General features: G+C 48.1%; 2 protein-coding genes across 2 annotated transcripts in view; one reads left to right on the forward strand and one right to left on the reverse strand.

Annotated features, from left to right (window-relative positions):
* The window catches only part of KIAA1143 (KIAA1143 ortholog), a 259,367-nt gene that overhangs the window by 117,296 nt on the left and 118,397 nt on the right, over positions 1 to 23,674 (reverse strand). The window lies entirely within an intron of this gene.
* TGM4 (transglutaminase 4) lies at positions 1,247 to 22,556 on the forward strand. The gene is made up of 14 exons (XM_064441805.1): positions 1,247 to 1,304; positions 11,953 to 12,132; positions 12,266 to 12,372; positions 12,682 to 12,811; positions 13,461 to 13,579; positions 15,406 to 15,513; positions 16,062 to 16,236; positions 16,748 to 16,886; positions 17,122 to 17,225; positions 18,058 to 18,309; positions 19,404 to 19,754; positions 21,113 to 21,282; positions 21,557 to 21,693; positions 22,210 to 22,556. The coding sequence occupies exons 1-14, from the start codon at positions 1,247 to 1,249 to the stop codon at positions 22,349 to 22,351; spliced, it is 2,172 nt and encodes a 723-aa protein (XP_064297875.1). The 3' UTR covers positions 22,352 to 22,556.

The raw sequence follows: 23,674 nt of genomic DNA on the forward strand, positions 1-23,674 counted from the left end.
AGACCTAGGCCACCAGAGGCTTGTTGGCTAACCACAGAAACCATAACAGGCGCATATGCATTCATAGCCTGAAAACAAATGCACTGTATAAAAGGAGAAGGATCCCACCATACTCAGCTGCTGATAATGAAGTGCTCTGTGCATTTGAACCTTTGCTGGTTGAGGAGACAGCCAGCTGCATACAAAACTAGTGGTGGCTCCCAGGGCAGGGTAATGCTGACCAGCTGCAGCAGCCTGGCATGGGGTGACCAAAGCACTGGGAAGCCTGGGCTTTGCAGTGTTCCATCCCATACCTGCATGCAGCACCACAGTAACCCATGTTCAGTAGCAGCACTTGACATAGAACACCGTTTGCCCTGCTGAGCAACCAACCAGCCACTCTGTTCACTCTCCAAGGAAATTTCTTGGTTTCTGACTGTTTGATAATTATCCTCGTTTTGTTTTTTTCCTCAGGGTTTAAGGAAAAGTGGCGGTGAATAGCTGTACTAATTGCCAAGGCTTCCTAAGCAGTTCCTGGGGCTACTGCATGCCCTTGAAGTCCCAAGGGATTGCTAGTGCTGGGTTAATGGCTGCGGAGCTCCTGGGCTGCGTCTCCCACTCCAGTTTTGCTGGGGGGAGATGCTGCATACCCTGCTCACCCCTGCAAGGGTGTTGCACGGCACAGAGGCCCCACTGTGACAATGGAAATAAGTGGGAGGGGACAACTGGAAAGAGTGGTAGTAAGTGGGGTGTGGCACATGGTACCACTGCTTTTTTGGAGACACATACATTTTGAACCCATTGCTCAACCTCACTTGGCTCAGGGGCCACTATGGGCTGGGGTTTCATCCCTCCTGTGGGAGCTGGGGCTGTGGCTTGGCCATGTGAATAGCTCACCACCTCCCCTGATAAAAGTGGAGCCTCTTTGTTTTTGCAGCAAGAGGTAAGAGTCAAAAACTCTGCTTGGCAGTGTGACCTGCCCTTAGTGCCTGTGCACGATCTGAACATCAGCCAGAGCTAATTGCTTTCAATAAATTAAAGTAATGCTTAGGGAGAAATGAGCAGTGCCCCAGGGAAGGATAAGGCATTACAAATGCTACAAGCAACTGTTTCCTCATCCAGAGAGGAGGTATTTTGGATTACTTGTTCCCTTCAGGACACTCTTGAGTTAGGCAACATACTGGCATGGCTCTGCCAGGAACCAGTGCTGCAAGAAAATGCTTCCTAAGAAATCCTGGTGGGAATGGAGCTATTCCAGCTGCCCACCATGGTGAGAGCATCTTACGCTGCTGTGAAGGGCAATGGCCTGGACACTGAGAAGAGGGGTGAGTGGTAGTATGCTGGCTTGGTTGCTTTTCAGGACAAATAACCACAGATCCCTGCCCTCAGTCAAATCCACCATAGCGAGGAGGCTACTGCACATGACATCCACATGTCCAGGGATGGGCCAAAGCCTTTGCACCTACCGTGCTTTTGGTCTGCTCTGGTGTGGCATGTGAGCCAGGTCTCCAACACTGGACAAGATCGGCTCCTTCCTGCAAATCCTACTGGTCAAGGAAGTTCTCCCTTACCACCATGTAGCGATTCCAGTCACACTGCTGGCTGGTGGGGATGTGGCATGGCATAATCTGATCAGTAGTCTGTAGACTGTGTACATCTACATGTATATAGACACACAGACCCACACAGACAGATGGGAGAAGGTGTCTCATCACCCCTGCAGAAAGAAATGTTACTTGAGGACACTGGCATCAAGTTTCTGTTTTCTCACTTAGACATGTGCAACCAAACATATCATGTAGGTGGGGATGTATTCTGTCAGTATTTTCCTTGTTCTCTGAAGCTATTTTGAATATATGGATAAACTATTTTATCCCTGACTCAATATTTGTATTATTGATTTCCTTTCCCTTACCATTTACTTTTTGCAGCCCTCTTTTGCTTTATTTTTCCTCATACCTTTTCATAGTTTGCTTTAGGTGTAGTCTGTCAATATGTGTCCACACTGCAATCAGTCAGTGTGGTCATACATGTACACTCGAAGCTAGTTCATGGGTCAGTGGCAGTAGGGTGGATACGGCCCTGGAATAATTGCACCCACACCGTTGGACCCTTTCCAAGCACACGGTGCAGGATTGCACAGTGTGGAGGGGGTCCGTCTCCCCATCTTGGGTCTCTTGATGGGGTGGGACAAAGGTGAGAGGAAGGAGTTAGCAGGCTAGGACTGTTCAAGTGTGGAAAAGAGACAGTGGTGGTTTGTAACGGGGGCTGAGATGACCATGAGCTGCATGGAGAAAGTAAGCTGGCATAGCTGCTGACTGCCTCCTCTACCACGAAGACGGCGGCCGCAAGGGAAGCTAGTAAGCAGCAGCTTCAAAGCCAGAGGAGCTTCCTTCTCTACAGTGTGTCATTCAGCTGATGAACTCTTGCCCGCGGGACGCAGCAGATGCTGGCAGGTTCCTTGAGTCCAAAAAGGAGGCAATTTTGTTAAAAATAAGAAGCTGCTGTCTGAAAAGTGACACAATAGAGATCTTTTTTGCCATTTCCTGCAAAAATTCTAAAGTGTTTTGCTGAGGAGCAGAAGTACCTTATCCTGAGTCATTTTAGTCCAATACGTAGCATAATCTTCTCAGCACTGGAGCATACTTATTTCAGTGTTTCCAGTGCAACAGTTGTACCAGAGTTGAAGGTAAATCAGTCATAGTACTGAAATCCCAAGTTCAACCTTCACACATAGTTGCTCCCTGTATCTAGACTGATTTTGCAGTTTTGCCTCTTCCATCTCAGTCAGGGAAGGAGAAAGGGATCTTGCAAAATAACCAGAAAAGGTATTGTAATATAGCATTTTGGCTTGCTGTTAAAGCAGCTCTGTATTTTTCCAAGATAGCCTGACCTAAAACCTAAGTTTCCTGTGATGACCACAAGACTTCTCTTTCAGGGCAGGGAAAGTACTACACAAGAGCATTTTACCTGAGTAAGGATCACAAGGCCATAAGCTTACATTTGGTATATGTATGGTTGCAGTCTCTCTGTTATCTTTGTCTTTTCCTTCTTCAGGAGCAGACTCCCTGGGTGGTGCTGGGTTGGGCACAGAGCAATATGGTTTTCATTCCTTTTGGAGGGAAATGCCCAAAGCTAGTCACCTACATCCTTAACTTTAGGTCCAAGACTCCTCTTTCAAGATTCAGTGAGAAGGAAACAACGGAATTTCTGTAATAATTTTATTGGCATCAATCACTTCTCTGGTATTTGCCTGTGAGAAACTCATTACCAGGTAGCTGGGGCCAGATGACTTGGAATCAGTTAAGATCTGGGCTTGGCCATCTTGCATCAACCGCTGACATCTGATTGCCTGCCACAAGTTGGCTCATGTAAGATTAGAAGAGAATCTGCCTTCTGGGAACAGGGGATGCCCTTTGGGCATAGCTGACAGGCCACTGTCACGGCCCATGATTGGTGTACGTGAGTGAGAAGTGATCGCATCAATGCTCCTTTCAGAGTAAAAGCAAGCACAACATATCAGGGTCGTTATGTGGATGAGATGTGTCCCACTACTAGACAATTCTTAAAAACCAAGATACAAGAGTAATGAAATGGTGAGAGGACAACCAACGTAGCATCGCAGTTAAAGTCCAGCTTAAAAGAGATGGACCAGACCCTCAGCTGTTCTCTGTGTATTTTTTCCCTTTTTATCCCCACAAGACTCCTCATTACTTACCGTTCCCTAGGCAGTGATTCAGGAAGGACTCAACACGTACTAGATGGTACATGTGCGAGCAGTCCTGCTGTGGTCAGTGGAAGGCACCTTCTTACTGTGGTGCCCCTCAGGACTCAGACGTGGGCTCAATGTGTGTGTACCTTGGTGGATACACTGCTCACCCCTTGGCACCCTGGAACAACTCTGCAGGGGAACTGGAAGGATTACTTCACCTTTACAGAGTGCCAAAAAGCAGACCTGTGGTGCTTTTGATCTCTCTTTTGAGTGTTACTCTGACTGCACATATTTAAAAAAAAAAAAAAAAGGCAAAAAACAAAACAGAAGCAATGTGAATCCTTAGATGGTTAAAAAAATGTAAGTCAGTACATTACTGTTATAAAAGGCAACTTCTCCGTAACTAGGCATTGGGTGGCACTTCATGTCCTTCCTACTTGGAATCAATATCTGTGGTCATGCTGTGGAAGTTCTGTTTGTTCTTGTCGGCTTTGATACACAAAATAAACAAAACCTGAGTCAAAGGGCAAGCTCATAAATAGGGCAGTTACTGGGGAATTCTAATTTTGTTCGTGTGTTATTATTTTCTTATGTCAGCTAATAAGGTGACTTACTTTGCAACAGATAAGGTTGATGGCCTCTGGTTTCTGGTTTTGCTAGCTGGGAAGTGAGTTGCTGAAGTTGTTGTTGGTAGGCTGGAGATTGCCTGTGAAAAAGATATAATCTGCTTTTGCTAGTTAGAAGAGTATACTTCTATGAGACGGATTGAAGAGATTAACTCTTGTTACTCTTTGGGAAAAAATATTTAAAAGGGCTGGTATTTTTTATAGGTTCACCAAGGAGGAGGAAAAACCACGCTGCTGAACCACAGCCATACACTTTGGCTATTCTGGCCAGCAAAGACAAAAGGAGATTTGCCTGTAGGAAGGACAGAGATCACCTGCTGACAACATGAAACAAGCTGAAACCATGAAACTGTGTCTTTGAAAAATGTTCCTGCAGTTTAAATCCCTTTTCTCAGACCTTGTCAACGCTGTCTTGGTGGATATTACAGTTCAATGCCCTTCCTGGCAGGGCAAGCTTGTACGAGCCAGGGAAGGAAGCTCATGTAGGAACATTGTACCATATGCCAAATTTAGTGCCCCTGAATTGAGATACTACCAGTGCATAGAAAAAGATGATGGGAGCAGGCAAGACCAGCAGCTGTGCAAAGTGAAAGGAGAACTGAAAGCTAGATGCTGTCTACTGGCATAAAACAAAAATTCCTGTAGACAGTGAAAAGGTCAACCACCTTCTAGTATTAAGTAGGCTCAAGGCAGAGCAGAACCCACAAGCATTTAACTTCTACACTCTTTTCTTGAATTCTGAGGGTCCAAGTGAGGGTCAGAACATGCAGGCTGTTGAAATTAGCCTTTTGCAAAATCCTATAGGGCTGCAAATGTGACTGTCCCTAGTGAAACATACCCTGCCTCCACCACTGACCCTCCAGCATGCACCTACATAAAATTTTTTTCAGGAGCAAAACGTTATCAACATCAACCTGTTACTGTTTGCAAAAATCTGTAGTTTTTGCTGCAGGACTACTGTGTCAACACAATTTAACCTGCCTCCAACCAAGCATGGATGATATATATGTAACAGGTTGAGGCTGGATTAGAAAGTTACTCTCAGTGCCTTCAGATGAAGTGGATTACTCTGTTGCTGCAGTTAAGTGGAAACCAGTAATATATATCATAAACATTCAGATTACAAGTATTGTTGGTTATGTTATTGTACCAATATTCCACGTATACTTTACTTCATCCCATGCTGATTATAAACAGAAATGTCTTTCACCTTCCAGGAGGAAAGAAATGCAGAATAAAAGCAATGCTGAAAGGTAAAGTGGAGTTGTAGTGGTTTTTTCCATAGTGAAATATGTACTTGCCAGCACATTGTCTGGTGCTGAATGGTGAGTTGATGCTCCATCTACTAAGAATGTTGGCAGTTCAGATGTTAATACAGATGTCCTGTGAGATTACAGATGCTAGTGAACCTTCGGGTACCCTGGGATGCACTAGTCATGCTCTCAAGGAAGGACACCCAATGTACACCTGCCAGCAAGCAGTGACATGCCCAAAGGGTGGGATCTGCTAACTCAGGACCTAGCTTGCACCAACATTTCAGCACCAAATGAAACAGTCCTCCTAAAGTAAATACCTAGCTACCTGAATTGATGGAGAAAAGTTGGTGCCTTTGAAGGCTTCCACAGGGAGCTCTTGTTTAGGGAGATCATGCATTTAAACAAGCCAGCCTTGCAGACTGAATCCTACGCTGCTTGACCCTGGGCTGCTGCCATGAAGACAGGCGGGGGGCCGGCGCTGGGGCTGCTCCTGTGGCTGACCCACCTCTTCACTTTTTGGTATTTAGGGACATGTTTGTATCTCTTTCTGGCCACCGTGCCCATGTCACTGTTGGCCTATGCCACCAGCTCTCCCCTCCGTGGGGTAGACTCATCTCTCCATCTTTGGTCACCCCCAAGGACCAGGGTGGCAGTAGGGCATGTGAGGTCCAGCCACCTCCTGGGCAAATCCCTTTGGTACAGCTGTCAGCAAAGAACAGCCAGTGACTGCCTGCTGATCCACCACATTTCTTGCTCCTCCTGGACATGGCCTGCTTCTCCTCTTTCCCACCCAGTGCTCCAGTGGGCTACCTCCCCTGGCATCCTCCGGTGGGGAAGGGGCCACCACCAGTATCCTTAGGCTTTCCAACCCATGTGTGTAAATGCTGAATTTCAGCCCAAAGTTTCAAGTGTTTCTGTCCAAAACATGATGATAAAAATCTCATTAACTTCAAAGAAAGTCACACTAGTCCTAATGAGGAACTCTGTTTTCATATGGTTTAAATGTTTGTAGGCTGCCTTGTAAAGTTAGCCCTCGAGTTGCAGACCTGGTAACCTGGATGATAGGGCATAGGTGCATTCTTGTTACTCATCTAGCCCATGTTAGTCAATGTTTGTCGGTGAAGGGTCTGTCCACTCATCATCTGATTGTGCAAATCCACCTTCCATGTGAGTTGGGATTTAAGTTTCACTGATTTTCAGGGTCTGACTATGTGCAGAGGGAGTTGTAGTCATTTTTTTTTTTCGCGGGGACTTCCCTTCTCTAAACGCCACACCTTGGCAGTGGACCTGCTGACACCTCAGAGCAAGACACTGATAAAAAGGGCAGTCCGGCTTCCGTTGTCACGCTCAGAAGCAAGTAGCAGACGCTACTCACGAGCTCGGAAGCTGCTGGCAACACAGGCTCCTCAGGTCGAAACGCCAAGAACCATGTCCGGGAACACTGGTGAGTTTTTAAGCCTTGATACAATAGCCTATGTTAGACGTGGAGTTTGGCAAGTCTCCTGCGGGGAGGATGGCAGCTCCAGTGGAGATAGAGGGCTTCTTACCCCTCTGACTGCTGTGGGTAATACCTGGGGGAAAGGTGGTTTGGTGCCACTGCTGCTCACAGGGGATAGGTTTGCTCTAGCTGCGCAAATTCTGATTTTGATGGATCGGTAAACCAACTGAAAAATGCTACCCACTTTTCGTCACTTTTCCTCAACCTGTCAACATCTGGCTCTGTCAGTGATAATAGGAAAGAAATGCAGCTTTTCTAAGCTTGTTCTGTGTCAAGGGGAAAGGAATTTCTTTCTTTCAGGCTACTTAATTGTGTAGATTATTTCTCTTTAGTGATCTGACAGAAGTTTCACAATAACTGAAAAGTGGACTTACTTGGACTTGAGCTCCATCCCTTGACTGTCCTGCCTGCCCTATTGTCAGAAGATCCTGCATGTACCTAGAAAGGTTCCTGAATCAGTCCTGTAGCAGGTGCTGAACTATCACCGCTGTCTGTGCTCCCGGGGCCAGCCCAGCCCCAGGGTGCCCAGGGTTTGGGGTGTAGCTGAGCAGCTGTGTGTGCAGGCTGGGTGATGCCTGCAGCAGAGCCAGGAGCAGGTCTCCACAGCCATCATGAGGGGAAGGGTGTCCTGACACTGCTGTGAGCCCCTTGATGTCAGACCTCTGTACTCTGGGTGTGGATGGGCTGAAATCTTCCAGAAAGTCTCGGTGTGCAGCATCTTTGGGATGTGATCTCACGCCTCTGTGATGTGAGAGAGTGTTTGCTGGAGGCTGGGCAAGGATGAGGAGTAAATGCAGGTGTCTAAATTTTGCTCTCTCTTGCAAAACTACAGTTCTCATCCCACTTTTCTTCTGTCCTTCTGAGCAGCCCTTATTCTCACTGAAGCCAGGAACGCTATAAATGCTCTGCTCCGTATTAATATCTTTTTCCAAACACATCATCTTGTCCTCATGGAAAAAAGGCCCCATATCCTTACCAGTGCAAAGCCTTCATGTCCCCATCTTTGTTCTGGGTGACCACTGTGCTCTCAAAGCGCTGAATGACTTCCCAGGAAGGTAGCATGCGATGAGGCCGGTGGGTTAATGTAGGAAGGAGCTCTAGAAGGGATAAATCATGGAACCAGGAGATAAAAATAAAAATACTGTCTTTAAATTTCTTCTAAAAAAAGGAAGAAGTTATCTGGCAGGGTTTGGGGGTTGCTTCTGGCCTGCCCCAAAAGCAGCCAGGGCTGCCTCTTGCAGCTTGAGCCTCCGTCCCAAGTGTGGGTGCGTTCTCGGCATGCCCAGCTCTGCTGTAAATCATTAATTCCTGTGCTGGCAAACTATGGAGCCTGCAGGCAGCTGGGCAGAGGGTGTGTGGGCACCTGGCCCCGTGGCCTGGGCAGGAGGCAGAGCAGGAAGCCAAAAGCTGCCCGCAGGGGCTGCCCAGGGAGGGTGGACTGTGACCAAGCCACTGGCTTGCTCCGTGGCATTTCTTGGCATGGGACACTGTGCCAGCTGGATCACAGGGTATCACAAGTGTGTTTGCACAGGTGTAAGTACAGCACAATTGACAGCCAGTGCTCGGGAGGACAGGTCTTTGACACCACACTCTGCACTGTCTGGGCATATTCCAATGCAGCTGTTCTCTGTGGTTTTTCTCTGTGCATCCTCAACATCAGTGATGTCCAGACACAAGGAATGGAAATGCAGTCCCTAAGTTAGGGAACACTGGAAGGATGGACTCCCCAGGGCTCTTTTCCTCATCCCTCCAAAGCCCTTTCCCATCACCGGGGCTGTTTTCTCACAGCTTCTCAGCCTGGCCCCAGGGTTTCCATAAGGAACAAGGTCAACCAGCTTTGGTGGCTGGAGATTTGCTAATGCTGAGGAAGACTCACTTCCCCTTCCTCCTTTTTGAGAGAGTTAAGCAATTTCAGCTGAAATTTTTTGATGTATACATACATACGACTCCCGTTGCTCAAAACATCATCCTGAGATTGGCACCTGGCAGGCAACAAGCAAACAAAAAGTACTCGAAAATGAAATCAGTTAATGAAAGGTGATGGTCAATTTTAAGTCTATTAGCTGTATCACTGATAACTGTTTTATAACTGAGATAAGTATGGTTTATATAGTTGCTAAGAAGAAATACACAGAGGTAGTAATCTGGTGGGGATCCATGAGCAATCAGTTCAGTTTACTCAAGGCTGCAGTTGCTGTCCAGCACAGCTTGCAGTGGGAAATGTACCACTGATTTCAACCTGCCCTCGATCTGGCCCTGCCTGTGGCATCTCTCATCCCACAGCAGCTACCAGCAGATTTCACTCTCTTCAATGTTAGGGACGGCTCTTGTCAGTACTCAAGTTGGCATGGTTGTCCAGTACCATGTGAACCGGTCAAAACATTTTGTGAACTAATCCTTTCAACCATTATGCTTTGACTTGCTAATTTCAAAGTTACTGTAAATGGTTTTAAATTTTGTGACTCTCCCATATCTGAATCACTCATGAGCCAAGTGCTTTTGAGGTATTGTTACTCCCTACTGTTTGCGCAGAATTTATCCTTTAAGGATATTTAACGGGCAAGTACAAGACAGGTTAGACACTTCCAAAAAACATAGCTGGGCCATGTTCTGACATGCTCCAGCTTTCCCTGTCACACCTGGGCAGCCTGCTGCCAAAGCCTGATGCAGTGACCCCCAAATCCCCATCTTTATTGAAAGCTGAGGGCTTTCACTTTGCTCAAGCTTTGCTCAAAGGCTTCACTCTTTGCTCAAGCAAGAGGGTTGTGCCTCTTGGAGCTCTGCTCCTACACTGCAGCCCTGAGCCCTTTTCCCAGCCCCGCTCCCATCCGGAGTTGCAGGAGGGGAGAGCAGCCTGGGAGATGGTGATTTTAAATGCTGTGCCCTATGAAGTCAGCTGCTGTGTTGGGAAAGAATGTGAGCAGGGTACCTGGCAGGGACTCTAGCTGCAGTCCAAAGCTCTGCTGAAGTCAAATGGCAAAAGCACCAGTTGGCATGAAGTGGGGCAGAGTGCTGCCCCCCACATTTAGCATCCCCCTAGATGGGCAGCATCTCTGCAGTACAGCTGGCTCCCAGCCCCAGACCTTCCTTTGATACTTGGGTTGTAGGAGAAGCCAAGTCCTTGGGAAAAAAAAAATGTTGCAAAATTCACATATGCAGACTTCTGCAAGAGGTTGATTAATGGCACGTGTGGTATTATTTGGGACTAATTTTTGAGGGGAAAATACAAAGAATCAGCTTCAGAGTCCTGAAGAGTCCCATTTCCCAGGCTCATGACATCCCAGAGACACTGGGGTCTCAGCAATTGAGGGGAATCGAATTTCAGCATATTTGGTTCACTTCCAGCTTCACTGTGTATGCCACGTTTTGTAAGGAACAATTAAAGCTACTGTTAATTATTATTTCATAACATGAAGGATGTGTTCAATGCTATTATAAGGCTAGTTTTTGATCAGAGAGAAATATCCTGAGATAAAATCCCAACAGTAAGGTTTAATTTTTAAGCTGCCCTGTGCTAGCTGGGGACCGCCTGGGAGCATCACCTCTAAATGTGTCTTGGCAAGCAGCGCTTTCTTCACCTGTCCATATTATTATTATTATTATTATTATTATTATTATTACTACTACTACTACTACTACTACTACTACTACTACTATTACTATTACTGCTGCTACTGCTGCTGCTACTATTACTACTACTACTGTTAATACCTGCAATAACAAAGAAACTTTTGTAATATTCAAGGAGCTGATGCACCATGTACTCAGCAAGGCACAGGCATGCAGCAAACAGGAGTTACTGTCACAACATTGTCTTTGACAAGGTGCCACCAGCAAAGCAGCTGAGCAGATGGCAGCAAGAAGGAGAGGGCTCAGAGATGTGGCAGGACCATGGGCACTGCCCACTGGGATGCTGCAGTGGTCAAGACCTTTGGTGGCTCCTGTGCGAGATGCTTAGGGGAGAGGAGCTGCCCTGCAGCAGCTGTGGCGGTGGGATGCGGATGTGCTGTCCCCAGTCCAGTTTCAAGGGAGAAGCAAGACTTTTGCAGAAGCAAGACTTTCAGAAGTGCAACAAAACTTGCAGTCATGCCATCTTCCTGGCCCATGGCTGGCTGCGGAGCTGGCTCATGGCTGCTAGCCCCACAGCCAGCTGGCAGCATGCAAGGGCAGGCCGTGGGCCAGCAGACATGGCTTTCCTAACCAGTGAGATCCCATTCACAGCCTTTTGGCTGCTGAGGAAGCAGCCCCAGGGGCGCACAGTGGGCAGCTGCCCATGCGCGCAGGTGCTGGGATGCCGGCTGGATGCCTGGCTGCTGGCAGGGGCAGAAACCCTCACACTGTCTCCTACTGCTGCTACCTCCCTCAAGCTGCTCATTCCCCACTCACCCAGGGCAACCTCACAGGCCAAACATCCCTCAGACTCCCTGGGTGGCAAGGGAGGGAGGCAGAGGCACATGGCACCAACCCAGGGCCAAATAGTTGGAGGGTGAGGCAGGCGCTCGTCCCTGCTGTGGGCAGATTGCTGCAGCATGCTCACCAACACCAGCCTCCGTAACCCATCCCAGCAATATGACTCTATATAACTCTATATACATATACTAAGTATTTATATTATTACACTATACTATATTATACTATACTATGCTATACTATTATATTATATTATATGATACTATACTAATTTTTTTGTATATATAAACTGTTGTACCATCCATTAGCTTTGGCAATCCTTGGTGTGTTTCCTTGTGCTAGGCCACTGGACCCCTTAGATGTTTTGATGACCCACAGGGGTCTGCGAAGAAGAAAACTGTCTTTACTGAGCAATTTACCATCAACCCCCTTTTCTCTTTCCTTTCTACCTCTCTGCTAATGGCCTTCCAGAGACAAGTCTGAAGGTCACTGGGATTGACTTTCTCAAGAGCCAGAACTCCCTCTTGCACCATACGGATGCATACAACATCAAGAACCTGGTGGTGCGGCGTGGGCAAGCCTTTCAGCTCCAGCTCAGCTTTAGCAGGGAACTGAAGTCTTCTGACAAGCTGAAACTGTGCTTCGGCATTGGTAAGCAGGTCCCCTCTCCTCAGCCACCAGGCAAAGTGGGAGAGCCCCAGCAGCCTCGCAGTGCCATCCAGCACAGCGGGGTCATTGTAGACCAGTGCAACCCTCCCACATCTCACATTGGGTTTGTTTCCAGGCAAAAAGCCAATGAAACCCAGGGGAACCCTGCTGTCGCTGAACCCAATTCAGGGGAAGAACACCGCTGGGTGGCAAATCTCCGTCGTCAAGAACAGCGGCAAAGAGGTAGAAGCCATGGGCCATGCTCTCACATGGTGCAATGGTAGAGAGCAGCAATACCAAGCCCGTTGGGAGCGCTAGAGCAAATCCTCATACCCCTGTCCTGCTTTCCTTAGCCCTTTAATTTTAGGTGGGCAGGCAGCCTTGTCTTGTTTAATTCATTGCTCCCCCACTGCATGCACAGGATGCACCCCATCTCTCTTCCCCCACATGCATCCCCATGGCTACCACCTTCAGTGCTCATGCTGTACTTGTGCCATGCCTCTGGACACGGTGGAGGGTCCATCATGCCATCTCTTCTTGTCACCTCCCCAGTGCCTGCTGTCTGTCACCAGCTCACCCTGGGCCCCAGTGGGAAAATACACTCTGAATGTGAAGACTGGGACTGACATTTACAAGCCCGAAAACAATGCTGTCTACCTTTTGTTCAATCCTTGGTGTGAAGGTGAGTGGTCCTGCAGCCAGGGATGATAATTACTGCTCCTTGGGATTGTCCCTGGGGTAGTTTTCCTCACATTTTTCCTCCTCTTTTTCCCACATACATTGCCTTTTCTCCCTAAAACACCACAGGCAGCATCCTCACAGAGCCAGTGGGAAGCTGGACAATAGCAATAAGCAAGCTCCTTGCTGGGGAGGCCACAGTGTGGGGTTAAGGGGCATCTCTCTGTCACCTCTGTTTGCACCTCTGTGTCACCTCGCTGCTTCCCCAGGCCACTGCAAAGGTTAACTGAGAAGACTGGGTTGGCTTAAAATCCAGATTTTAAAAAGTAACTGGACAAAAACTGTATGTTGTTTGTTGGCATCAAGCCCCCAGTTCTCTCTGCTGTCTACTTATTCCACTAAAGTGTTTGTTCAGAAAGAAGCATTTCGCTAAAATAAAACAGTGGTCATATAGCAACAGACCTACAGGAGTAAAATAAAACTTAGTCTTATAGGAAATTCTTCAATGATAGGAAAAAAACATGTGAGTGCTGCATGGTCATCATTTGGTGTGAATGTTACAGACCACCAGCTCCCCCAGTTTAGCTTTCCAAGGAAAACGTCATATAGCCTGTGTGCAAACCACCTAACATCTGAGGGTTTTTTTGTTCCAGCTGACGTTGTCTTCCTGGACAATGAGGCGCAGAGAAACGAGTACGTGCTCAACGATACAGGCTACATCTATGTTGGGTCTGCATACAGCATATACAACAGACCCTGGAATTTTGGGCAGGTAAAACACAGCTGTCTAGTTGGAGTTGTTACCCTTATTCACTCTTTCTCCCTTAGGTGTTTGTTTCAATGAATCAGACCTACAAACAGTTAAGCCTGCAAGCAGCTCAAAGCGCTTGAATAATCCTGCCAGGTTCACTGGGAGGGCTCACCTGCTTAGAGTAATCTGCGTGCTTAAGTGTTTTCCCCAGCCACAGCTTTAGAACAGGGTTTAATAACATGTTTATAATCTGATCATGAGACTCCTGGCAAAGGACATGAGAATTGGGGATGGAGCATTTCTGGTTGAAAAGATTCCTATAAAGAGTCCTCCCTGCTCTCATGCAATACAGCAGCCATCAGTAACCAGCCCGAGAGCTGCAAAGAGGGCTGATGGGGGAAAAACCCATCTGGTTATTTGCCTATTGCATCATGATCGGGGAAAAAATAGGGGAAAAGCACTGGCAGAGGTTGTCATCGTTCAAGTGGTGCCTTCACGCAATCAGCTTGCCCTCTCAGGAAGGGTGTTCCTCCACACTGCCTCTGAGATAACTCCAGCGGAGTGGAACGACAAACTTGTTTGGGCTAGAGATAAGAGGTGGATGCCAGAGCAGGTTTATTTGCACCCCATTCAAAGCACACAGCCATCCAAATGGAGCATCCTGCACCCTGTCCAGACAGACATACTGTCCTGGTTGCAGCTGGGATAGAGTTAATTTTCTTCCTAGTAGCTGGTGTGGTGCTGTGTTTCGGATTTAGCATGAGAATAATGTTGATAACACACTGATGTTTCAGTTGCTGCTGAGCAGTGCTTACACTAGTCAAGGACTTTTCCAGCTTCCCACGCTCTGCCCGGTGCACAAGAAGCCAGGAGGGGAGGGGGCACAGCCAAGGCAGCTGATCCGAACTGGCCAAAGGGATATTGCATACCATATGGTATCCTGCTCAGTGTATAAACTGTGGGAAGTTGGGTGGGGGGCAACCGTAGCTCGGGAGCAGGCTGGGTGTCTGTCAGCGGGTGGTAAGCAGTTGCATCACTTGTTTTTCCTGGTTTTTTTTTGTTGTGCTTTGTTGCCAACTGGGGCTAAACCACAACACTTCCCCACCAAAATACATTGGAATCTGGTTTTATTTTTCTTTTTTTTTGGTTTTCATTTTTAGTTTTAGTTTGTTTTATAAGCTTGAAATTTCAAGCTGCAAGATACAGAAAGCCCAGCAACAGTTCTCACGTTGATGCCTTTTCCACAAAGGGGCAGTGTCCTTAGGGCTGTTCCTATCCTAATATTTATCCTGCTGTTAAGCAATGAGAATTGATATTGATATTCTGCCAAGCGTTGTTGGATCGAATGTTTGACATCTCTGTGAATTAGACCTCAGGGAGCGTTATCAGCAATTGCTAATTAGGAATCTTTTGCTGTAATAACCTGCAGTTATATACCTTTTATTTTTCCCTGAGTTCATTTTGTACATATGTCAATAGACTGAGTATCTGTAGCACTCTTACATTTTCATCACTCTTATGAGTAATTTGTAGGGCTGCAGAGAGATGACATAGGTGATTTAGGACTACTCACAGGAGTAAAGATTGCTGGGTCACATTCCAACTGTGTTTGCAAGGTATGGAAGATGGGCTTTTGTCTTCCAGGGTGGGTTTTCGTTTAAGCCCTTCTTTGGAGAAAACAGCTTTGGGAAGACTCATAGGCTCAAGAATCCAATACCATTAGGAAGTTTAGAAGTTAGGACTAATCAGACAGTTTCCTCCAAGTACTTAGATAGACTTTGTAGTGATTGAGCAAAGTCTGGTTTAGAGCGATGTATGAAAATGTTTCCACTTTCTCTCCAAAACAGTTTGAGGAATTTGTCTTGGATGCCTGCATGTATCTGCTGGACAAAAGTAACCTCAAGATAAGCAATAGAAGGGATCCTGTGCTTGTGGCCAGAGCCATGTCTGCTTTGGTATGTCTCTCTCAGAGAAGTGCTGTGCCCCTCCAGCATTTCCTCCTCCTCCTTACTTGCTCTTTCTCTGGGGCCTTGAACACCATTTCAGGATGCATCTGAAATAGGTTCCTTTGGGAAACCACAAGAAAAGAGCCAGAGGCACTTTGGGTGGAGGCAAGAGGCAAGCAAAATACAGCATCTCCCTATCTCCTAAGCTTGCAGCTGCCCTGGTAGTTGTTCTTCCTCAGCAGCTGCATTTGCAAGGCCAACACATGGGTTGTGTTTCGGGGGGCAACTGTTCTCGGTGGTGGGACCCTTGTTGGAGCCTTGGGGATCAAGATACAAGATGCAGAGTGCATTTCAGCTGCCCCAGGCAGCAGTGGCACCTCTCTCCAGGTGGAGGGTTTCCAACCAGGGGAAACCCCAGCCAGCACCAGCAGCCTCACCAGGTGCCACAGGGCTGCAGAGCACCTGGGGAACCACAGGGTGGGCAGAGACGCCAGGGTTTAAGCATCATTCAGCCTCATCCCCATATTTTTCTCCTTTGCATGTGTGTGTGGCCACAGGTTAATGCCAACAATGACAGCGGTGTCCTGCTGGGGAACTGGTCAGGGGATTACAGCAATGGGACCTCCCCTATGGATTGGATTGGGAGCGTCTCAATTTTGCAGAAGTATTATGAAACGAAGAAGCCAGTTGCTTATGGTCAATGTTGGGTCTTCTCTGGAGTCCTCACTACAGGTAAACAGTGAACTGTCTCCATTCACTGATATCCTAATTACTGTGCTAGTAAGACAAATGCCTCTGAGTGCCGGAGGTGGCAGGGTCTGTCATGTAAGGAGAGGCTGAGGGAGCCAGGACTGCTCAGCCTGGAGAAGAAAAGGCTCAAGGGATCTTATCCATGTGTATAAAAACCTGATGGGAGGGAGTGGGGCAAACAGAGCGAGACTTTTCTCCGTGGCGCCCAGTGACAGGACCAGAGGTTCTGGGCACAACCTGAAACACATGAGGTTCTGTCTGAACGTGGGAAAAAAGTTTTTTTCACTGTGAGGATGACAGAGCACTGGCAGAGGTTGCCCAGAGAGGTTGTGGAGTCTCCATCCTTGGAGATAATCAAAAGCTGTCTGGACACAGTCTTGGGCACCAGCTCTAGCATCCTGGGTGGGCAGAGGGGTCAGAGGAGACGATCCCCAGAGGTGCCCGTCAGCCAGAATGATTTTGTGACCCTGTATTTTGTTTGTGTTTGCCACAGTCATGCGATGCTTGGGGGTCCCAGCCCGCTCCGTGAGTAACTTCAACTCTGCACACGATACAGATGAGAACCTGACAGTTGATGTTTACCTGAATGAATTTGGAGAAAAGCTGAACTCGATGTCTTTCGACTCCGTCTGGTACTGCCAAGGGGGAGCTGATGCTTCCTATGCCCCACACTGCCCCACAGCCTTTCCTTTGAGAATTTCCCTATTGCTTCGTGTTTGCTGCTCAGGAGAGAGAAAGAGTGGGGTTTCACAGGGTTACATGCAAATCCCCATTAAACCTGTGCTTACTTAAGGATTAAGAGAGGAGATCATGACTCTTCTATCAGTAACAGCTCACTCCTTTTCTTTCCAACCCAAATGCATGCAGGAACTTCCACGTGTGGAACGATGTCTGGATGAAGCGGAAAGACCTGCCGCCAGGGTTTGACGGCTGGCAGGCAATTGACGCAACCCCTCAGGAGCTAAGCCAAGGTAGGATTTGCCTAGAAAGGCTCTTCTGCAACTCTGAAGGGTGGCAGGGAGATTTCGTATGAAAACCATGGTCCCCAGTCACCAAAGCACATGGTCCCCATGCATACCGTCACACACTTGGGCAGTGATATCCTAAAGCCAGAGCTCTCACTCCCGCCCTCTCAGCCTGGGATGGAAGGAACAGCATTTCTTAGCAGGCAGAAGACCACTGTGTAGGATGCTCTGGGGACATGAATGTCATTTTAGAGGTTAGAGTGCACAGCTGGAAACCAGAGCTAATTTCTCTTTCCACCATCCTCTGATTTCTTTGGTGAAACTGAGGACTTAAAGCAGTCTGTAGTAAGAGGTGCCACAGCTTTCCCCAGTAAAGCTGCTTTCTGTAGGGCTTTCCTGAGGAAGTCATGAGTCTGTTCACTGGTAAATGAGAGAGGTGACTACCCTCCCTGCACAGATGCAGGGAATTTGGAGATTGGAAATAAAACATTAATCCTCAAGACTATGCAGAAAGTGGGGGATTGCCAGGAGATCAAACACAGGTGGCTGGACTCAGATGACTCCATGACCGAGCCATGACTTTCAAACCTTAAAATTAGTTAAGTGAGGGTGAACACATAAAAGCTTTATCAGATCTTGGTCATCTATAAAAAAGCCCACATGGCTATGGGATAAGTGGGGCGTTTTGGAGTTCATCACTGAGTTGAAGGGATATTTACTACTAAGTGTCAACTACTACAGCCACAGATTCCTGCTTGGGTTGGTCTGAGGGTGGGAAAAAAAAATTGAGCCTCTGCTCTTATTTGGAAAAGCAAGTAGTGTTGAATGCGCTTTCTAGGTATTTTCCAGTGTGGTCCATGCCCGTTGAAGGCTATCCGAGAAGGGGATGTGTATTTGCCCTTCGACAGCAAGTTTGTGTATGCGGAAGTGAATGCTGATGAAGTCTACTGGGTCGTCAAGAAGGTGAACGGCGAGGATAAGTACACCAGGGTTGGCACGGAGACCCAAGGCATTGGCGTGAACATAAGCACAAAAGCCGTGGGGCAGGACAAGCGGGAAGACATCACTGCGCAGTACAAGTTCCCTGAAGGTGACTGCCCCCATCCTCTAAAGTAGTGCCAAGGAGGAGACCCCTAGCCGTGTAGATCACCCCACAACGCGTGTTTTCACCAGGAGAAAACCACAGGGGTAGCTGCAATGGCAAACCCCGTGTAAGGCCTGGAGACCTGGGGGAGGCAGCTCTGCTCCTGGGCATCTTCATGCCCGCAGTGACACCTACAGGCTGTTCTTTAGAGATGGGTGTGAGCAAGCTTGTAGGCAGCGAAAGAAATGGGCTGAGTGACCAACCTAGTGGTCAGACTCACTATTGCTTCATTTCTTCATTCTTCTTTTTCTCTTTCCGTTCCCCAGACCATATTGAAAACAAACGAAAAAACCCTTACATTCCCTCCCCACAGTTCTCAGATCCAGCCATGTTGTGCTAGGCTGTTAAACCCTTCCCAGTGAGGAGCAGGAAAACCTTAGACTGAAAAATTTAAAAGCATCCATCCCCTAAAAATGTCTCCTTCAGGAAATTCTTCCAGTCCAAAATGTTACAATTAGAATGATGGAATTATTTAGATTGGAAAAGACCTTTAAGATCATTGAGTCCAACCGTTAATCTAACACCGCCAAGTCCACCACTAAACCATGGCCCTAGGCTCCACATCTACACGTCTGTTAAATACCTCCAGGGATGGAGACTCAACCACTTCCCTGGGCAGCCTGCTCCAGTGCTTGGCAACCCTTTTGGTAAAGAAATGGTTCCTAATATCCAATCTAAACCCCCCCCAGCACAACTTGAGGCCATTTCCTCTTGTTTTATTGCTTGTTACTTGGGAGAAGAGACCAACACCTGCCTCACTACAACCTCCTTTCAGGTAGCTGTACAGAGCGATAAGGTCTCCCCTCAGCCTTCTCCTCTCCAGGCTAAACAACCCCAATTACCTCAGCCACTCCTCATAAGACTTGTGCTCAGTTAGATATGGTGGTAGTGTAAACCAAGAGGGTCTCCTGAGCGGAGGCTGTAAGTGCCCTGACATCCTCTCTGCTCGGCAGAGAAACAAAAATGAGGGACGGCGTCTCTGGGTGAGGAGACTGAGATACAGCTATCATCACCCCTTTTTTTTTTTTTCCTTCATCCAGGCTCCAAAGAGGAAAGGGAGGCCATGCAGAAAGCTTCCTCCTTCATACGCCCTGCAGAAATGACACCTCGTGCATACTTTGCTTCAGTTATGATGTCCACGGATGATGTGGACTCCAAGCCTACAGTCCTGTGTGACACAGTCTCTAAGACCGGGCTCCAGCTTGAGATAACTCACAAAGAAGCATTGTATCCTGGCAATCCCCTTGAGCTGGCCATCACAGTGAAGACCTCTACTCCTGGGAGCTGGACCATCAATCTTACCAGCGCCTGCCAGCTGCAGTCCTACACTGGGAAAGTTGAGGCTACCCTTGGATATGTCAAGGAGACCATCAAGCTTGAAGGCAAATCTGGTAGGCACAGAAAGCGTGCTATGTTCTATGGGCTGTTTACTGTGGCAGTCTGGGGCTGCACTCAAGCTAGTTCGTAATAGCTCCACTATAGGTTAGTGCACGGCTCTGTACAGCATGAAGAGCAGAAATTGTCTGCCTGCTACCTACCTTTCTTGTTACTGCATTTGGGAGTCTCAGCTACAGACTGGGACCCCACCACAGCAGAGACCAAAGCACGAAGGCCCTGTCCCTGCTGCAGCTTCAATGAGATGGTTAGAAATACATCAGTGAGGGCAGACAGACACTTTCACGGTGCGAGTGAGGTGTGCTGTAACATCTCCCTCCCATCCTCACTGTGAAAGCACCAAAGACACCACCATAGTCCTTGGGCGCGTCCATATAGGTGAGGTCCCTCACAGGATTTAGATGGCTGGAAATTTCAGCCTTTTTTTGTTTTTGTGCTTGCCACTCCAAAGTTGATCAGCTGCTGGTGATGTTGGTGAGTGTTATTTTCTGAATTCTTCACCCAAACAAATTTCAGTCTCATGGCTGCCTGCCTGGCTGTTCCCAAGGGCTATTTGCTGTTCATGGAATATCTTTGAGTGACCTGGGTTGCATTTCTGATCCCCAGCAATGTGACTGAAATTTACTAAACAAGAGACTAACGAGTGATGAATAATTAACAGCACTTGCTCATTCCAAGTGCAAGTCACTCTCGCAAAAAAACCCAACCTCTTTGCTGCTGTTGATTGCTGAGTGTTTTCATGCGTATACCGTGGCTGTCAAAATGCAGCAAGGTAGGACACAGAGGTAGCTACCTACATTTAGATATAAGGACAGGCATCTTTTTTTTTTTTTTTTTTTTGATTCCCAGAAGCCAGGAAGCCTTGCGGCTAAAGCAATGTTCAGTTTCCAGCGCTGCTGACTCCAGGGCTTTTCTGAGCCACTGGAAGTTTGTCCAGGCAATTAAAATCTGAAGTGAAAGGAAAGCTGCTAATTTTATAGCAAGCAGTGCCTCAGAGAAACCCCAGGGGACACGGGCTTAAATCTACCCAACCTCATGCTCCTCTGCCTCCTCCTGAATGTGGGCACAGCTGGGGATGAGGACTACCAAGATGCTGGATGTGAGCCCGAGCCAGTGCTTGGCTTGGTGGAGAGATGGTGTGGGCTCAGTCACCCGTCCTGTGGGCTGTGTGTGCCAGATACCACTGTCCCAGCTGGGGCTTTCCCCCAAGGGGCCTCTAGGTCAGGCCAAAAGCAGGATGGTCTCAGCAAATACACCTCATCCCATGCCCCAGAGTATTGACCACCAGAGCTGACTTTGCCACGTAATTCCTGGGCATGTGATGAAGCACCTAGTTGTGTTTTCTGTCCTGCAGAGACGCAGGTCCCTCTGAAAATTGCACCTGATGCGTACATGAAGACACTGGCCTCGGTGGAAGATGAAGTGCTTATCCACATCACCGCCATTGCCGAGGTCCAGGGGCTGGATGAGAAACTCACCAAGGAGACAACAATGAGCTTTGAGTACCCCCCCATCACTGTCCAGGTGAGGCAGCTGCCAAACCACCTCCTTAGGGACGAGGGTTAAAGCCCTGCTCACTGTAACTCCCAGGAGGTACTCGCATTCTCAGGGGCATCTCCCAAACAGCTGCCTCCTGGGGTGCTCAGTCCTCAGTGTTTCCCACATAGCGGAAAGGATATGAGGGTGTTGTCCCCCACCATGCTGGTGGTGAGGAGCAAACTTGCAGCAGCTCCAGTGTCTCTATTACCTTTCTGATCCTCAGTATTTGGGTTTGTTTCTCTCTTTCCTCCCCTGCCAGATGCCAGAAAAGGCCCAACTGAACAAGGAGTTCACCTGTGCCCTCATCTTCAAGAATAAGCTGAATGTGCCCCTGGACAACTGCAGGCTGCTGGTGGAGGGCTTGGGCATATTTAGGATGACAGAGTTTGATGAAGGGTAAGGAGATGAGCCAAGTATGAAAGAAGTGTGGCAGGACTTGGGTTTTTTCTTCTTTTTTTAACTTCCCTTGAAGAAGTGGTTAGGGGATTTGGAGTAACAGGGCCCTTTGCAAGCCATGTTTGAAACCGCACCATGTTTGCGCACAGTCCGCACATCAGAAAGACCCACTCAGAGGCTGGCATGCTCAGGGCATTCAGGCATGACAGGGATGCTCCCTGTACTCCTGCTGTGATGCCTGGTGCTGCCTGGCCAGTGTGACCACACCTACTTGCTTTAGAGCTGAATTTAGTGTTTCAGCAGTATGGGGAAGCCTGGGGAAGGCCCCCAGGATTGCTGGGACCACCAGCCAGCACCACGGTGCTGAGCCCTGCTTGCTGCATGTTGGTCACAGGAGAAGAGAAACACCACCCTAAATACATTCAGCGGCTATTTCTTTAAGCAAAACAATTCAAAAGCTGCAAATAAGAACCATAATTCATGCTGGGACTATTTGGTTTTTTTATTTCTCCTTAGGGATGTAAAGCCTGGTAGGATTATTAAGTCTGAAATAATATGCACTCCGACAAGACCAGGAGAGAAGAAAATAGTAGCCAAGCTGACCTCGACCCAGATCAAAGGGATCTCTGCGGAGAAGACCATCACCATCACACAGTAGGGACGGTGCCTCAGCAGGGTGTAAACAGCACCTTCACAAAATGCATTGTGCCGTTGCATGTCTCAGGCACTTCTTGCCTCCTTGATTACTTTGAGATTACTATCCAGCAAAGAGGAAAAATTCTATTAAGCTAAGTGAATTAAACTGACTTAAAGGGCACAATTGTGTTGATTGCAGTTAATTGTGATTCAATAAATGCTGTTAAAATCAACTGTTTAATTATGTTGTATGGTATTGCCAGGTTGGGATGGCCCTGAGCCTGTGGGGGGACGTTCCCCACTCAGGCCAGGGATCAGAGCTCACAAAGGTGCAGGCTTCAGCCGGCGGTGGGTGTGAGCACAGGAGTGTTTTGGGACTGCTTGGCTGCCCGGGCTGTGGTCCTACATGGGAGGCCACCCAGGGACCTCACTGTACCACAGACTGCTGTGTGGCTCAAGAAACATTTTACACAAATCCCTCCTGGGCAACTCCCCCTCTTTCCCAGCTGAGAAACACCATTTCTCATACATCTTCTTTTCCCCCCCACACAATTTCTTTTGGGATTTTTCAGGCATTTTTTGAAAGTACCATCTCCAGCACCATTACCAGTGCTTCCCTAGAAACCTATAACCTCTCTCCTTCCCCTTCCACCCTGCACATTCCTGGACTACATGTTGCACCTTGATGGTGATGCATGTCTGGAGCTCTTCCAGCCATAGTCACATCAAAGGATACAACAGCTGTGCACAGCTGGAGTCCACCTGGCCCTGCTGCTGAGCTGCACACCCCAGCAAGCCCACTGGTGGCAAGGGACGGCTTTGCTCCACATCATCACCACAACATGTCCAGCAGCAGCCAGGCATTGGGGTTTCCAGCTTTTCCACAAAGAAAGAGGGAATTAAGGCACAGAGTTGTATAGGGGTTTATTTATTTAAAGGCAAATGCTCAAGTATTAGGGCTGCAGAGTGGGAAAAAAAGAAATGGTACTACACCTGGTTATGTGCCAGCCCAAGAAAAGGGAGGGGGAACGAAAAAACAAAGGGAGGGGGAACGAAAAAACAAAGGGGAGGGGGAACGAAAAGTTTTGACTACTCCCTTGTGCTTCAAACATTTAGGGAACACCCAGAGGAGGGCCCAAGCGGTGGCTGGGCCACAAAAGGTGGTCAGGCTCCCCCACCTGCCTGCCACCCCTCTCCTCACGGTGTCCCAGTACCCTGCAGCAGCGCTGGGTTCCCACAAGGCCACCTCCGGCAGTGGCAGGGCAGGGAGCAGGATCCCCTCTCCCCAGGCAGAGCAGGCGCAGCATCCACAGACGGCGACCACAGGGAAGGGAAGAGCAGGCAA

Source organism: Phalacrocorax carbo, chromosome 2 (assembly GCF_963921805.1).
Source record: "Phalacrocorax carbo chromosome 2, bPhaCar2.1, whole genome shotgun sequence".
In the NCBI taxonomy this organism is placed as follows: domain Eukaryota; kingdom Metazoa; phylum Chordata; class Aves; order Suliformes; family Phalacrocoracidae; genus Phalacrocorax; species Phalacrocorax carbo.